At 43.8% G+C, this 18,293-nt stretch overlaps 2 protein-coding genes across 2 annotated transcripts; one reads left to right on the top strand and one right to left on the bottom strand.

Moving 5' to 3' along the window:
• The first annotated feature begins 10,211 nt into the window (after positions 1-10,211).
• On the top strand, positions 10,212-10,898 carry LOC139835649 (uncharacterized). Its single transcript, XM_071825506.1, has one exon. It carries the CDS (start codon positions 10,212-10,214, stop codon positions 10,896-10,898), a length of 687 nt encoding a protein of 228 aa, XP_071681607.1.
• Positions 10,899-11,278: 380 nt separating this feature from the next.
• LOC127333868 (small RNA 2'-O-methyltransferase) lies at positions 11,279-16,334 on the bottom strand. The gene is made up of 9 exons (XM_051360306.2): positions 16,028-16,334; positions 15,464-15,556; positions 14,523-14,980; positions 14,180-14,428; positions 12,993-13,930; positions 12,747-12,898; positions 12,556-12,672; positions 12,319-12,447; positions 11,279-11,941 (listed from the first exon to the last, which is right to left on the bottom strand). Exons 1-9 carry the CDS (start codon positions 16,280-16,282, stop codon positions 11,504-11,506), a joined length of 2,829 nt encoding a protein of 942 aa, XP_051216266.1. The 5' UTR covers positions 16,283-16,334; the 3' UTR covers positions 11,279-11,503.
• Between the last annotated feature and the right edge of the window lie 1,959 nt (positions 16,335-18,293).

Here is an 18,293-nt window from a genome sequence, read left to right as displayed (position 1 = left end):
TACTTGCAAAGCCGATAATCCTTCATGAGCTTCTTTCTCCCAAAGTTGTATTTGGGCTTGACTTATTTCCTTCCTCAACTCCGGTGATATTTCTTGTTCCACTCCTCCGGTGCTCTTCCTACTCAAGGCATCTGCTACAACATTGGCCTTTCCTGGAGTATAATTGATGGTCAAATCATAATCCTTGATCAGTTCAAGCCATCTTTTCTGCCTCATGTTGAGTTCCTTCTGAGTGAAGAAATATTTGAGACTCTTATGATCTGTATAGAGCTCACACTTGGCTCCATAGAGAAAATGTCTCCAAGTTTTGAGTCCAAATACCACTGCTACTAATTCCAAGTCATGTGTTGGATAGTTTACTTCATGAGGTCTGAGTTGCCTCGATCCATAAGATATTACCTTCTGATCTTGCATGAGTACGCAACCCAATCCATGCTTGGATGCGTCACAGTACACGGTGTAATCCTTGCCAACTTCTGGAACTGCTAACACCGGTGCCGTGGTGAGTTTCTCTTTCAGTGTTTGAAAACTCTGCTCACACTCCTCTGACCACACGAATGGTGTGTTCTTTCTTAACAGCTTCGTCATGGGTCCTGCTATCTTGGAGAATCCTTCAATGAATCTCCGATAATATCCTGCCATTCCTAGGAATCCTCGGATTTCCTTGATAGTCTTGGGTGCTTCCCATTCTAGAACTGCTGCTACCTTGCTCGGGTTAACAGCTATCCCATCTTTACTAATGACATGACCAAGAAATTCCACTTGATCTAGCCAAAATTCACACTTACTAAATTTGGCATAGAGTTGATGTTCTCTTAGTGTTTGCAACACTAACCTCAGATGTTCAGCATGTTCGGCTTTGTTCTTGGAATAGATCAAGATATCATCAATGAATACGATGACAAACTTGTCTAGATATGGCATGAAAATCTTATTCATGAGATTCATGAAAATTGCTAGGGCATTGGTTAATCCAAAAGGCACTACAAGGTATTCATGATGTCCATACCTTCAAACAAAGGAAGTTTTCGGAACGTCTTCCTTCTTGATCTTTATCTGGTGATAATCGGATCTTAGATCAATTTTGGAAAAGACTCCCGCGCCTCTAACTTGATCGAATAGATCTTGTATTCTTGGAAGTGGATACTTGTTCTTGATGGTCACATTGTTCAAATTCATGTAGTCTCCGCACATCCTTCTTCCTCCATCTCTTTTATCCACGAAGATCACAGGTGATCCCCATGGTGAAACACTTTCTTGTATAAATCCTTTCTGTTCCAAGTCATCCAATTGCTCCTTAAGTTCTTTCAACTCCTTAGGCCCCATCTTATATGGTGCTTTAGCAATCGGAGCTGTTCCTGGAATTAGGTCGATAGTGAATTCTATCTCCCTATCTGGTGGCATACCAGGTAATTCCGCAGGAAACACATCCTGGAATTCATTCACTACAGGTATATCCTCTAACTTCACCTCCTTCATGCTGTTCAATTGTAGCTCAACTTCAATCTGTGTATGTTTGTCGCCTTGGTAGATCATTCTAATTCCATCGGGGCTTTTCAAAGATACCGTCTTGTTCACACAGTCGATCAATGCTCCATTAGCTTCCAACCAGTTCATACCAAGAATGACATCAATGTCCTTCATCGGTAAAATGAACAGGTCCGCGTCAAACGCGCACTTATTGATCATGATGACTTGTTTTTGTTTAGTATGGGTTACTACTATCGTTCCCCCCCCCCCAGAAAGTATGGTTATGGGTGTATCTAACTTAGTGCAACTAATCCCATGTTTGATGATGAATTGCTGAGAAATGAATGATGTAGTTGCACCAGTGTCAAAAAGTACTTTGCCAGGATGAGTGAGTATCTGGAGCGTACCTATCACCGCCTGATCGGAGTTGACCACCTCCTCCAGACTAGTGCAGTTCAGCTTGCCGAAGGGCTTCTTATTCTTCCAGTTCCCTCCATTATTTCCTCCTCCTCCTGACTGACCTCCTCCATTCTTCTTATTGGGGCAATCCTTCATCATGTGCCCCTCCTGACGACACCCGAAGCAAATGATTCTGGGTTTACGACAATCCTTTGAGGCATGTCCTTTAAACCCGCAGATGCGACAAACTATTTGATTTGCAGTTTGAAACGCTTGGTTCTTCCTACTACCGTAGTAGTTGTTGTTGTTGTTGTTGTTGTTGTTGTTGTATCTTGGTTTGAAATTCAAGCTGGTGTTGGGCTTGTTACTGGAAAACCTCTTAGGCTCAAACTTGGCCTTCTTCCTCTTTTCCTCCTGCAATTGTTTGAAATCATCTTCCAGAGTGATGGCGGCATCCACCAACTCTTGAAACTCCGTCGCTCTCATCATCCGGAGCTGTACCTTGAACTGGGGACTTAACCCCCTCAAAAACCTCTTCTTTTTCTTGTCCTCGGTGTTGACTTCTTCAACAGCATACCGGGACAGCTTTGAGAATTCCCTGACATAAGTCAGTATGGCCTTGTCCTTCTGCTCGAGACTTTCGAATTCTCGACGCTTCAATTCCATAATACTTTCAGGGACATTGGATTCCCTGAACTTCCTTGCAAACTCCTCCCAGGTGAATACTTTTCCAGCCGGATAAACGGCTACGATATTGTCCCACCATGATGCGGCGGGTCCACACAGCAGGTGTGTAGCATAACGGACCTTCTCCTGGTCGTTACAACCAACGGTGTTGAGCTTTCGCTCGGTGTCCATAAGCCAATCTTCCGCGTCCATTGGCTCGGGCGCGTATGCGAAAGATATAGGCTTGGTGTTCTGGAAGTCTGCTAGGGTGACTCCCTGATTCTTGGGTCTTTCTACTCGGTTCTGTTGCAGCAACTCCTTGAAGAATTTATTCTGCTGCTCCAACGTAATACGTTGCCTCTCCTCCATCAATTGCATGTACTGGACAAAATTCTGCTGCGTCATGGGTGGTGGTGGTGGTGGAAACTGATTCCTGGCTGCTTCATCAGCCTCTTCCTTTTGCTTTGCTTCGCGCTCCATGCGCTGCGCTTCGGTCTCCTCTCCTAACGCTCCCGACATAACCCCTAGTTCTGCAACACAAGATGATACTCATAATTACTCCATGCGCAAGTTTTCTGAGCTCAACTTTGTGCACAGAACTAGTCACGCAATGGAAATCAAGAAGCAAATCCAAATCATACAAAACATATACCATGTATATACATACTTAAGTGGTCTTATTACAATACTCAAGTCGATGTGAGTATGCAAACTCACTTATTAAAGTATATGTACAAGTTTCTACAAATATTACACACTACAATACACGTGGTACTTGTGTATTGTAGTCCTGCCTTCCTTGGTGGACTCTAGTCGATCTTCACTCCCGGTACATCCCAGGCTTCCATCCGGTCGAACGTGTCGTCCTCCTGATAGACCCTGGAACATAAGGTCTCCCCGTCGGCTGGTAATCAGAATCAGATGATGATCCTAGGGAGAAATCAGTGTTCACAAACTGGTCATTAAGTGCATCATAGTCCACCCATCGGGTGTACTCCCCTGTAGCTCCACCATAAGTATTTCCAATATTTGTACCCGACTCAACCTGTGTCGGATACCCTCCATCAACTCCTTCATTACTAGGATAACTCTGGTTCTGGGTTGTGGCGTCATCATTCATCTCCCCGTCATAATACACTGAAGTACTATGAGTTCCAGTATCAGATCCCCAACGCCAACCCGTGGAGTTTTCTATAGGAGTCTCGGAACGCTGATTGTTTCCGGATTCCTCTCCACCCTCATATCCCCCATAGGAACTACCAAGATAGTTCCCAGGTGTAACGGGTGTAGTTTCCCGCTCAAGAGGATCGATACTAATGTAATCACTAGCTGAGTAAACTGGTGTGTGCACCACATTTTCCATAGGTTCTTTCCCCCTAATCTCCTCCTTGGGTTCAGAAAACTCCTCTAGCATCGTATCAATTGCTCCTATCAAATGATGATTCAGTTGAAAGAGCAATGATAGTAAGTTGCGGCTATTGTCCATGTATTTTGCAGCTGCTATTGGTTTGCGTTTTGCATATTTGCAGTGGTTAAGCATGGGATCCTCTTCCTCCTGCATATGAGGAATGTGGGTGAATTCGGAACCCATAAGCTCTTTCGTCTTATGCTCCCGAATATCGGTTATGGCTCTCATAACGGCTATATGGTAGGCTGTGTTGATAGTTCTGGCTTCCCCTGCTGGCATTACTACGCTCATTCCCAAAGATTCGGGAAGTCGCAGTCCTACCCTACACTTGGCCAATACAGTACCATCGTAGTACATGTATTTCTTTACTTGGATCTGGGGATCACACCCAAATTCAAGTAACATGGCCCGTAGAATATCTGCAAGTCCTCCTTCGTATTCACTTAGTGTGGAATCCATCACTTTCACGTTTCGTCCGGGACGTGAACTTGCCATGTTGGCTGTAGAAATAGAAAGATTATAAGATTAGTAATAATGCATCATAATAGAGATAATAAAGAATTATCGCACTAAAAGATATGATTGTTGTATTCTCAATTGAATATTCACCATATTTTTAGAGAATTCTTTACTAGTCCTATTTGACTCCTAACGTTTGGTCCCATTTACTAGGTTCCAACCTAAGGTCAAAGCTTTTGCTCTGATACCAACTGTGGTGACCCTGCATACCACTGCATGTTGTAGTATGCCAGTCGTTGATATAACATTCACGAAGTACCATTCCGCAAATATTACATCCCTCAGAGTAGTACAACAGAACATAGCAGGTCCATAACTCATTCATTTAATATTACAATAATCATACATATATCGTCTCGGAGCTCCTCTTGGGGCCTAAGAGGGATACTCCTGGGTTCGAGGCGAACCCAACTTAGCTTACAATATAGATGTTTCATTAAGTTGTACATTTATTCTCTCGAGCAGCTAAATACTAAGAGTTCGGGCTGCTCGGCTACTACTACTACTTGATGTTCTAGGCTTGATCTCCTCCGGAAGCCTCCCCGGTTCCGTAGACTATGAGATAGTCTACGCCTTCAACACCTCCAGAGAGGTCTGGTTCTTCATAGCCGATGATCTCGGCTCCTTCAGTGTGGTCATAGTCCTCCTCCAGACGATTCAAACAATCTAAGCAAGGGATTTAAGATTGGGATGAGTACGAGCGTACTCAACAAGTTCATTATAGATAAGAGGTGTTTAATGCACTAGCTACAATATTAGACCAGAAAGTCTAATACCAATGCAAGTTTTGATAAACATTTCTTCAAGAGATTGTTTTTATTCCAAAGAGCTATGTCCGTCAGCCTTCACCGATTTACTAGAACTTCATGGAGCTCCTTTCCGGCCGCGTTCGCAGTTCCATATCCCGGAACAGGGAGTGACAGGTCACAGTTCTTTACACTCTGCAGAGGTGTCTTGCTTTACCCATAAGAGATCTTAACCTTGGTGCCAACCGGGCAGCTCTCCCGTCCACACTTCCTTCGGTGTGAGGCCCGGTATAAGGTCATAGCCAATCATATTCCTCCGCTACCTCGCACACCCACCCTTTGTTGCAAACCCCGACCCTGGGTCCTCGTCGGTCCACTTACACCATTTAAGGACGGACCCCGACCACGACAACAGTCTGGGATCGAACCAAACTCCTTCGTCGGTAGCTGCAACCCAGCATAGACCACATTACCGTGGGGAATTAGAGTGGGATCCCCACCCTCAAGTTGTTCCGCAAGCCGCAACCTCTACGGTATGCACATCATAACCGTGGGGACTTAGAATGGGTTCCCCACCCACAAGTTGCTCCGCAAGATACAACTGCTACGGTAAGCGCATCCGTTGATGTACAAGAGGTGGAAATACGATTGACTAGTCCGTCCCATTTCAGATCTTATGGTTAACACGGTTATTACGGCACAAGAATCACTGGCGACATTTGTTGTTTAATCCTAGATGGATATAAACCCTTGCAATGGAACCTCCACCATATCAACACAATCCATGGTTCCATTGCCCACCACTTAGTCATATTCATAGTTATGAAAGTAGTGGTTTTGGTTTTTATGCAATAGTGATAACCATAGTACTTTGCAAGTAATTTGATAGAAATACTCAAATGACATGAGCAAGTGATGAACTTGCCTGAACACTGCAAAGTTTTGCAGTTGGAAGGTGTGGACTGACCCTTGTCCTCTATCTCTGAAAAATAGCATCATTGTCCGATAAGGGCAATGGTTAAAGAAGCAATTATGCATGCTTTCCATTTTTAGGGTTTGTTCCCCCCCTTTTCCGATGTCTTATCATTTTATGTGGGAGGTATTTACTAAGAATAATTTGGAGGTTCTCTATTTAGGGTAAATACAACCTTGAAATATTTTCAAGGTGTTTTTATAGTCCAATTACATTAATGGACTTATTTTCTTTATTGAAAATAATTTGTGTGATTTAAATCATTATTTAATTCATCAAATTAAGACTTATTCTTAATTATCTTCAAAAATTCTCTTTGATATTTTATTTGGATAGAGAATTTTATGCTGATTGATTTTCATATTTTTAATTATTTTTATATTCTATTTTCTAAAATTCTTTGAAATCCTCACTTAAAGGGTATTTTGGAAAATGCCCAAATTGCACTCGGGCCCACCTGTCAGGGTGAACACGAGTGGGTTGGGCTCAACCCAGTTGGCCTGGTCCGGCCCACTCGGTCGCCCTCACTTTTCCTCTCTCTCTCTCCCTCGCGAACCCTAACCCTCGAGCTCTGGCGACGCGCGCGTCGCCGCCTCTTCGCCGAATTTCTCCGGCCAACTCCGGCCATCGCCGCCGGCGAGATGGGGTGCGTCTGAACCGCCGTTCGACGGCGCTTCAGATCCACCGCGCCGATTTGCTCTTCGTCGCCTCTTCGTGTCGCCCCCAATCCTTCTGCTCGTCCGACCGTGGAGATCCACGGCGATCTCGTCGCCGCCGACGTTCCTGGAGCCGTGGCGCCGCCGTGGCTTCGCCATCGTGTGCGCGAGCTGCCGCGGCACCGCCATGGCCTGGCTTGGCCTGGCGCCGCCATGCTTCGGCGCGTGCCACCGTGGCCGCCATGGCGCCACCGTTCTGCTCGGCTCCAAGTAAGTGTGCCCCCTTCTGCTCCTCTTCTGTGCCTGTTCTTCTTCCCTGCTAGCTCTGGCCATGGCCCTCCTCCTGTTGGAGATGCCGCCATGCCGTGCTGCCACTGCTGCTGCGCTTACTGCTGTGCTCTGCTTGCCATGACCACAGCTTCTGTGGCCATGCCTGTGCTTATGCTGCTGCTGCTTCTCTCCATGGCCTAGCTTAGACTGTGCTATTTTTGCTATGCAAGCTTCTGTGCAAATCTTCTAAAGCCATGTGCTTGCTCAAGCTTGCATTTCTTGCTTGAAACTATCTCTGTGACTCTGTTCTTGATGCTACTACTGGTAGATCCTCAAGTGTATTCAATTCCTTGCTTTGGCTTAATTACTGTGTGTAATTCTTGCCATTTTGCAAGAGCCAGTGCTCCTGGTGTGCTATCCCTTGTGCTCTAATACCTGGAAATGCTCAATAGATTCTGTTTGTTGGCTAAGCAACATCATCCAGTGATGGTGTGCTGTTTGGATATAATTATGTTTAGCTCATTTGCTTAACTGTGATGCAATTCCTTATGTACTGTGTCTGTTTAATTTTATATGGTCAATGTGGTGCTAGAATTGAGTTCTAGCATGCTTTAGCAAGCTCTGGTGATCCAGTGATCATCAGCTGCTTGATCAATGCTTGCTTTATTTACTGCCTATGCCTGTTTGGGCTTATTCTGGTGACTGTGCATCACCATGCCTTGTGCTGGTGTGTGCTGTGGTTGGTTCAAGCAATTGCTATTGCTTGCAGTGATCAATTGGATCATGTGTAAGTGTTCCAGTTACTAGTGATCTATGACTTTCATTTATCTGTATAGCTTGTCCTTGTTTATTGGATAAATGAGATGAACTGCTTGCAGTGATGACTCTTATAATTAGTTTGATTGAGCTAGAGGGATGCCAACATTAGTTGGGGACCCTAGCTCCACTTTGAACCCAATCTGGGTGATGATATTTGTGCTTGGCTTGGTGGTTTGGCTATTTTAGAGGTTGAGGTGACCCTGGCAGTAATCATATGCTGCCCTAGGGTAGCTCCCCTCTTGTTGGCTTACTGTGGCTCACTCAATGCTTTCTGGGTGATCCATTTATTGGATTGCCAGTAGCTCTTGATGTTGAAATCAAATAGACAATGTTTTGTCTATGTCTGATGGCCTAACTAGTTATAGGTGCTAAGTGTGTAACTAGGCTAACTGTATTTTCATCTCTGGCTGGATTTCTTCAGTTATGCATTGATTTTCATAGCTGTTGTTCCCATTAGATGATTTACTAGTGGCCTTGTTACCTTTGCTTGCACCATATGGCTTAGTAGCCAGATGATGACACAAATTGGGTATCACACCCTTTTGCTTGTGTGTGATTGGTGCAAATGCTTATATATGAACAAAACCATCTGGTTTGTTCATGATGATTTGTATACCTCACTCCAGCTCCTAGAATTTGATGTTGGTGTAGAGGTTTTTGCTTCTGGTGGTTTGTTTGGCTTGCCCTGCTCCTCCCTGTGGCTTGATGCTTCTTGGTTATTTGCTGTGGTGGTGAAAATGTGTTGAACAGCAGTAGCTGTTCAAGCTGTTCTTGTGTTTTTGGCTGTTCTTGGTGGCTTACCAGTGCAGGGTTTTGGCTGTGAAAAGCTTTTATATGGCCAGCCATGGCTTCCCTGGTCGACAGCACCCCATTTCACCCTGGTGACTCACTGGTTGTGTGTGTTGCACGCACACATGCAGCAGGCCTTGTGTGCTGCATGTGTGTGTGTGACTTGGGACTTGGGCTGGTGGGTTGGATCAGCTCGGCAGCTTGATCATATCCACCCTATTCCAGTTTTCTTCTAACCTGCCAAGTGGCTTTGCCACTTGGCTTAATGTTCTATTTGTTGTGTGTGTGTGCAGGGATCAAGAAGATGCTCAAGATGAACTCAAGATCATCTTGATCATAGAATTCATGATGATCACAATGTAGTTTAGGTCATTTAAATAACTTGTAATTTTCCTTTTACATTTTCTATTTCTTCAATTCTTGTAATGTGTTGTAATTCAATAATTCAATTCTGAATATTGTAAAGACAATGTATTATGTGTGTGATTATCAATAAAGCTCAAGTTTCTCTCTATTGAGCTTTATGAAATTGTTGTATTATTTATATTCTTGATTAATGATATTTGTTTGTTAAATTCTCTCAAGTTTGAATAATGTGATAATCATTTGATGTTTGAATTTGAAATTCAAATTCAAATTTGGTTTGAATTCATCCTAACAACTTAACTTATAATTCAATCATGCAACTTATGATTTCCATGCAATTTCACTTCTCTCTTCTCAAAACCCTAATTTAGACAAGTAGGAACAAGTTCATCGCACTCTCGAAACCCTAACCCTGTTGGATGTCGAGAGAGAAACCTGTCCCCCTTCGATGCAGTTTTGTTTTAAAAGCGCGAAATTTCCCCGTAATTTACAATGCAGTGCACATCCCTTTCTAAAATCTACCCCTCGATCGTCTCTAAACCTGGGACATTACAGCTACCTTTGGGATGAGCACAATAAAAGTCTTGTTAACACATTCAGGGCTATCCTGGCCAGCAAGAACTCGAAGGACAGCCCCTGTCACCTCCTCCCCACACACACTCCAATGGCGTTGAAAGAAGTGTGTTGGGAAACCATCTGGACCCGGCGCCTTAGTTGGGTACATCTCAAAAAGCGCCGTTTTTACCTCCTCACATGTGAATGGGGCGTCGAGTTTGCTGTTCATCGCCCTGTCCACCCTCCTCGGTACTGAAGATAGGACCTCCTCCATGTTCGAGACACCCTCAGACGTGTAGAGGTTCTGGTAGAAACCATTCGCTTCAAAGGTTCGAGTTTTTCTGTGGAGGCTGGCGCTTTGCTCGCTTCCAACAGGCGACGTCCGTCACCACAGGCACATGGCGACGTCGGCGGCATGCTCGGTATGTTGACAAGAAGATTCATGGCGTCACTCCCTGGTGTAGTGTGTTATGTCGCGATGTGTGTGGGCGCTGTCCAACCCAACAATCGTGGAACACATATGCATCTCGACGGAGCCTGCTGCCCGGCAGTGGCTTTTCTCGATGATGCGGACGATGGAGCATGATGACTTTACTCGGTTGGTTGTTACCCTTTGGGCTATTTGGCACGCAAGGAGAAAAGCAATTCATGAAGACATCTATCAAAGTCCGCAGGCAACGCATCAGTTCATTGAGAGTTTCTTGCATGACCTATCCTTGTCGGAGAAGCCGAGAGCTACGGTTGCAGCGAAGGTGCACCCTCCGGTGGCACCAAGATGGATCCCTCCTCCGCTGAACCAGAGCAAGGTGAATACGGACGGCGCTGTTGCAAAGATATCAAATAGAGGAGTTGTGGCGGCTGTCTGCCGCTCCCATGCGGGTGTTTATCTCGGTGCCTCAGCGGTGGTTTTTGGTTTTGAGGGGATTACACATCCTGGCTGCCTACAAGCTATGGCTTGTCGCGAGGCTTTGGCGCTCACGGCGGACCTGGGAGTGGAAGGGGTCATGGTGGCTTCGGACTGCATGGAAGTGATTCAAGGCCTGAAGAGCAATAACCTGGGGCTCTTTAGTCATGTGCTCAAGGAGATCAAGACGACGGCTGAACAGCGGGGAGGTTTCTGTTTCCGCCATGAGAGCCGGCGGTCGAATGGCGAAGCTCATAGTCTAGCGCGCTCGGCAACGTCGCTTGCAGCGGGTCGCCATGTTTGGTTGGGAGTTATACCTCCGTTTCTTTCATTTCCTGTAAACATTAGGAATGAATAAAGGGGGTCAGAGTTTCTCAAAAAAAAAAGTACAAATGTGTGTGGTCTCCCTTCTTCTATTCAATGATTTCGGAAATCATTGCGAATCTAAAAAAACCTCAATTGAAATTTACTCGTCGAACGCAAATGAGACATTTTTTTACAGTATTTCAAACCAATCCTCTATTTTGCACATGGTTCTTATTTTTGCCCAAACTAATCCTCGATTTATTTGGATGCCAAGATAGCCAGAAGAGGCAGCACACTGGAGCGATGTCTTTGGCCTGCTACTTTTTTGTTCGCGATAATCGTAATTTGTTAACATACAAACATCTGGTCGTCTTGTGTAAAGAGCCACCATGGCCATGTTCATGAAAAAGCACGCTGCCACAGACAAGTCACTTTGCTCGCGACGCGATATTCAGATTTTACACAGATTAAAACCATCGCAATGGATCAGTTCGGAGTTACCACAACTATTTGGTTCAACACAACCGGGGATTGTTCATTGACACGCTAAATACCCAACGACACAACCTGCGTGCAGTGTCAGGCTGACAAGTTAGCAATAACCAGTCTCATCTAGGGAACACGGTGAGGAGTCAGGTGTATTTCCTACACCAAAACTCAGTTAGACGGTATCGACACGTTAGCCCATTCCCAGAGAACCTCATATGGTTGAACCGGTTCATCCTCTTTCTGGGATGATCCATCTTGATCTCGTGCCATTCTTCTGAAGACAGCAATCTGGGAAGCGTAGCCGGGTTCCTCACCTGAACCACCGACGCCACTGAACTCCACGCTGTAGCTGTGGCTCACTGCGAGGCCAGTAGCCCAGTGCTGGAACTGGGCCCTTGTCCACTCAAACTTGTGGTCATGGTTGCGGAACTTGCAAGGTCCCGCGTTTTCTTCTGGCTCCTCTTCCTTGTTGGGCATAGCTGACCTCTGGAGGATAGGGTTGTATTCGTAGTTGGGTGTGGAAACAATGAGCACCGCCGGACAGAATGAGCTCAAGACGACGCTGCCGAACAAACTTGCTTCATCCTCCTCTACGTGCTCAATCACCTGCAGTTTACATATGTCAGTGTAAAAAAGTTCCTAAACAAAACCAACACCCCAGAAAAGTACAAAAGGAAACCATCTGAGCATTTCAATGGACCACCATACAGAGCTACCAAATTCACACAGCTTGAATCACAATCGTGCCAAGACATTTTTGTAACATAGGTTATTACTTAAGAATGTGCATCCTCCAGGTAAGTTATCTTACACATCAGGAACTAACTCACACAGTGAGTCCTATAGTAATTCTAGACCAAATCCACATCAGGAACTAACAAATCATACCTAGAATAACACTAGAACAAAACCAAGTGTCACATCTTTTTGCAATAAAACCAAATGCAGAGATAACAAACAGTTCAAAAGGAGTACTCAGCTACCTCAAGACAGGTGCCAATGTCAAACCCATATATGCGAGAATCAAAATCTGTTACTGATCCATGATAAAGCACAGCGGTTGGAACACTAGTCTGCATCAAGGATTTCTTGCTAAGCTTCTGATGAAGGCTCTGCAAATTCGGACAGAGGTGAAACACATCCATATATCGATAATTAGAAAAGAAAAATGGTTCAAAGGATATACTGATGGTGAGCAAATATTAGACTATGTTATGTACCTTTGCCGCTCTTGTAAGACCTTTCCGAGAAATATCAACACCAACAATCTTTTCAAGGGTTGTTGGATGCTCTAACAGTGAGTCAAGAAGACTACCAGATCCACAGCCAAAATCAACCTGAAAAATACAGCTTTGACAGTGAGAACCAATACATTATACAAATAGGAAACAGGAATGAGAAGAAAATGCACCAGTGTTGTAGCATGCAGCTGGTTGATATGCCGAACAGCAAATTCAACCCTTTGTTTAGATAAAGGAGGATTGAACAAGGCCTTCTCCATTCTATCTTCCAAAGGTTCAGTTACTTGCAAAACCTTTACAGAGAACTCCAAGATGCAGCTGTCTGCAAGAATGTATAAAATATGGGGATGATGTTAAAGCCCGATTGAAAAATTATAGAAAACTATCAGACTGAGCTATTGATATTAGTAGCTCACCTCTAGATATCTTGGAAAGGTCAGGTGACAGCTCACTGGCTGCAGCCAGGATCAAATCCCTATCAGACAGTTCATCCACAAAGCATGCACTTTGATCAACTGATAGCTGAGTTACACATGATTCAAGCTGATTCCTAACAGCTCCAGCCCCTATCTCAAATTCAAACTCATTATTGACTTCTAGGAGATATTTCTTTCTTTTATCCTTTGTAAACAAGTTGACAGTATAGCTTATGCAAGTTAACGATCCATGGGATGGGAAAACACCAGAATCTTGGCCATCAATGTCTGTTAAAAATGCACTGTTTTCAAGCTGCTGATGTGATGTATCCATATAAAACAGTCCAGCTGTGTTGCACGTTCTTGAGTCACCACCACTGGTCTTGCCATAGACAGATAAGCACATTGCAAATTCTTGCAGAAAAATATTTGGATACACTGTGAAGCCATCAGTGCTCTCAGGAAGATATAGCTTCTCCACATGCATGCTCAGTTGCTTGAAATAACGATTGAACCAAATCAAGACCTTCAATGCAGAATTCTGAAGAGCATCAGATTCCTTGCTCCACTTATCATCTGTAGAATACTCTAGTAAAAGTTCACGCTTCTTCGAATATATTTTGACATAGCATTTGAACACATCTGGGTTTTCCTTGTCAATCCTGCCATCATTTGCACACTGATTCTTTGCAGCAGTTTTTGGCGACCCTGTCTCTTCAGAGCACACAGCTGATCCTAGGGCATTACAGGATGCACTTACCCTATTGACAGTGAAATGTGGCTCTGATAGCCTCTGGAGGCGACAGAATGAACAGATGAGATCTCTTGGAGAGGGGCCTTTCCAACTAGTACGAGAATAAACGCATGGAAGCTCCGCCACAAGGATTGAGTCCTTGGAGATCTTATAAATTCCATCAGGCAATTTGCCCAGAAGAATCCTGAGGATCCAAAATAATGTTATAGAAATCAAATAAAAACTAAGGTGACAAAGATTAGTCCCTATCAAACAACAGAGAAAAACAGTCCCAAAAAATGACGATAAGTATCACAACAGAGACAAGCAGAGCAAATGTATCTACAGCTAGATGATAATTCCCTATAGACTTTTAGTTGTTGTATCACTGATTCAAGAGTACATTCTTGCTGCAAACACATCAGCATCAGTGAAACAGTGAACAAGCTGGTACCTGTAATAGGTGCATAGAGTGACATTTTCAGTTTGAAGTTCTGTATCTCTCCTTGTGTATCCAACATTTGCCAATATTGCATCCCCATAAATAGTTTGACCAGAAATGTAGGAAGCCCGCTTATTTATTACACAATTCATATTACCATCTCCACGACAACCAACCACATTGCTTGATAAATCAGAAATGAACTGTACATCTGGAGCTGGGAAATAAAACCTTATCTCAGAGGACGTTTTGCCAACTGTTCTGCAGTAAGACAAATGCTTTAAATTGTCAGCACAACCAAATTATTGTAAAGGCTAAGAAGCCAAGGCTTCAGCAATCAATGCCTATTACTGACCTTGAGACGAGGACATGGGAGGAATCAGTGGCAGAGAGCTTTGATGCTATATCAACCATATAATGTTCATTCTCCGACACATTAAGGCTTACCACCTTAGGTTCATCCTCCATCACACAAGGAACAAGAACCGCTTCTACTCCAATGGGATCTGAAATACCAGACCAGCGCTGAAGAGCCTGATCAACAGCCTCAGGGGAATAAGGCCTTTGACTCTCAACCCAGAAGTTACTGTTACTAACAGACACACCAGGAGATTGTTTGGCAGCATTATAGATCATTGACAAAACCAAGAGAGGATCAAATTCTGCCTTAGGGTCAATAATTTTACACAATGTATGGACCTTCACATCGCACGTAACAATAGCTGAAATAGGTATTCTTCCAAGGAGGTCCCCGTTTCTTCTGAGTGCCACACACAAGTGTCCAACAAGAGGATGAGATGATGTGGGGAAGTTCTGAAATGAATTGTAGAAGTATGGCCATGTTAGAATAGGTAGACTGGAACAAAAGCAAATTGAATAATTGAAACGAAAGATATGACGGATAAATAAACACCTACTTCAGATAACATCTAAAATTTGTAGGGGTGATCAGATTTGAGACCTATATCTAGATAACCATATGAAAATATCTGCTAGAACATGACAGGGAACTGTTGCAGAGTAGGTGGAGACTGCGAAAGACGAACATGAAAGTGCCAAAGGGAAAATTTTGACAGTGTGTTGGCAGATAACCATAAATTAGATATTCTTTCAATAAAGGCCCTTATTTTTGACTCACACAAACAGAACAGCAATAGTTATTAATTATGCACTACAACAACAGAGCCAACCCAGACATCAAACTGTAGGATCCCAAAATTCAACAGTTAATTGACAGAGCAGCAGCGTTCCTGAACCTTGGCGAGAAAAATACCAAGATCAGGCAAGACCACAAACCTCATCTGCACAGAAGTAGGATATACGACCAGTAAGTTCCTCCCAAGCTTCTTGAGGTGTACTGGGAATATTCGCTGTGGCCTGTATACCAAGCTACAATACAAAAACAAGTGGTGATCAGCACTGGTAAATAGCAGGCATATCCCATCATGAAACAATGGTATAAAAATGCCAAATAGCCAGCTAACCTATCTACACAAAGGAACTAGGTAATTCCCCAAGGTGAGTTGCTGAATTCATAACCCGGATTTTCGGTTCTGCAATGCAAGATACCGTTGCTGCCCAAACAAAATGGGGGCACTTCATGCCTCTAAGTCTAAGAAGCAACTGAATCTAGAGAACTGCAACTAGCCCTTGTTCCCCTTTTGAGATTAGACTACGAATTTTACTGTCTGGAATCACCGCCTAATAATAATGATGTTACACACGCTTGTAAACCCGAAACACCATGAATCTGCGGCAGGGGTTAACTAATTTTTGGAAACCTAAACCGGTAAACATAGGTAACATCAACCAGAATCGCACGCACGCCGCGACGAGCCCAAAGCCGTAGTTAGGAAATACCTTGTCGATGGCCATCTGCGCGGCGGCCTGCTCGGCGTCCTTCTTCCTGAGGAAGGTCCCCGGGGTGGCGACGCTGAGCACCCCGGCGAGGTCGAGGTGTCCGCGGTAGACGCACCTGGTGGTCTGCGGCAGCGCGAGGCCGGGGCAGGCGCCGTGGACGGGCTCCCGCACCTCCTCCGCCCTGTAGACGGCCTTGGCGCCGTACCGCTGGTGGATCACCGCCTTGGGCGTCGGCGCCGGCGTCGCCGTCGGCATTGCGGCTCCGCTTCTACCCACACGCGCCGCCTCGCCGCCGCGAATTAGTACCAATCGGCGTCGCGGTAGGGCCGATTGATCGGCGACGGTAGGAGACGGCGGGGATTTTGCAGTCGAGGTGCCGGGGGAATGGAATCGGAGGGGAATGGAATCGGAGGTCACGAATTTAGTGGGGGAGTTAAACCCCAACCGTGAAGAGGAGTCGACAGTCGAGGGGAGTTGGGTGAGGAGGGAGGAGACGCTCCCCTCCGTGCAGTGGGGTTTATGGCAGAGAAGGGTTCCCCTTTTGGCCTGGTATAATTGCTTGTACAAAAGGAGAACCTTTGGATATTGAAAAGAGTAAATGAAAAGATATTTGCATATTTGCAAGTTCAAAGTTACAAAATTAAAATCGACAAATGCATAAAGATGTACTATATCTTCTGTAAAAAAAAAAACTAAAAGAGCTCCCTTGAGCAATTATGAATTTCCATATAATAGACAAGCTTCTCTCTAAATGTAAACGCTTCTTTGATCCGCAAGATTCTTAACGCATGAGAATAGAATAAACAAAACGAACACAATAATATTTACTCTTTTTGACATGTTTGATGTCTCACTGATTCATATGATATATTTTTTCGATTTTCTATATTGGTTTGTGTGGTTGAGCCACTTTTGAGTCTAACTTCGTAGATTTCTTTTATCACAACTATGTCAAATACCTAATCTCCAAGGAAAATACTTGTGCTTTTCCGTGTGATGCAATCTAGCCATATCTATTCCATATCTCTATGGCTTTACTTATTGTAGGCTTTCGTATTGCCATGACATTCAATTGTCTGCAATTTCCTATTTTTGTAGTTTTAGGATCATGTGGACCAAAGAGGCCCCAGGTCAAATGATATTTTTTTATAAAATGTACGACAAAGAAATACTAAAGAAGTACCCCCCCCCCCCCCCCCTCCTAGATTCCCACATATCTATACATAAAGTGGGTCTAGAGACATCCAAATCAACGACAACTAATATGGAATGGAGGGAGTATCATAGGGCATGGAGGGAGTATCGTATACTCCCTCTGTTCCCTTTTATAAGATGTCGCAAGGTCACTAGACACTCGTGAACTAAGTAGGGTTGCAAGCAGGATCCTGCGAAAGTTCCGCATCTAGTTTATTTTGCCATTTTGCCGCAACCTAAATGTAAAGTCATCAACACTTCTAAATGCAACTTCTAAATTGTAAAGTCAGCAAATGCAAATGCAAATCTAATTAGGAGACTTCTAAACGCAACTTCTAAAGGTAAATTCTCATTACATTTTCCTACAAGAAGTTGCCGATTAGGAGATTTTTTAACGAACAAATGCAAATCTAATTCTACATGTTTAGTTGGAGTGTGAAAAACAAGATTTGCGACTAAGTAGGCAGCGCTGAGGTTATCACACGAAATTGTAGGAGGGGAAGGCGAAGTAAAACCTAGTTTAGAGAGTGGCGATTAAAACCTACTCCCTCCATCTCAGTTTACTAGTCTTCCCCGTATCCCTAGATCGTTAATTTGACCTATATAATTTAAATTATATAATGCAAAAATTATATTATTAAAAAATAGAACATATAAACTTTCTAATGATATAATTTTTATAACATATAACTAATACTAACTTGATCAAATTTGAGACTTAGGAGTACGCGGACGCCTAATAAACTGTGATAGAGGGAGTATATGATACTCCGATATTGATTCAGAAAAAACTACTGTACAACATTCAACAGTTTGAAGAGGTTGACTTTTTAGTACTTATAAAATGACAAAATAAACTAGAAGCGGGACTTTCATGGGATCCCGCTTGCAACCCTTGTCAGCAACCTTGAGGTACATGATATATCATCCACATTCCCTCAACACCTACCAGAGACCTTGAGGTTCATGATATATCATCCACATTTTCTCAACAGCTTGATCTATTAGTTGAACTGGTGCATACGATTCATCTAGTAGAAAATATATGAATTGAGTGCAACAAGTATTGTAT

The sequence above is a fragment of the Lolium perenne genome, chromosome 2 (genome assembly GCF_019359855.2).
Source record: "Lolium perenne isolate Kyuss_39 chromosome 2, Kyuss_2.0, whole genome shotgun sequence".
In the NCBI taxonomy this organism is placed as follows: Eukaryota; Viridiplantae; Streptophyta; class Magnoliopsida; order Poales; family Poaceae; genus Lolium; species Lolium perenne.
The sequence above is the reverse complement of the archived record's forward strand: the minus strand, read 5'-3'. Positions and strand labels throughout refer to the sequence as shown.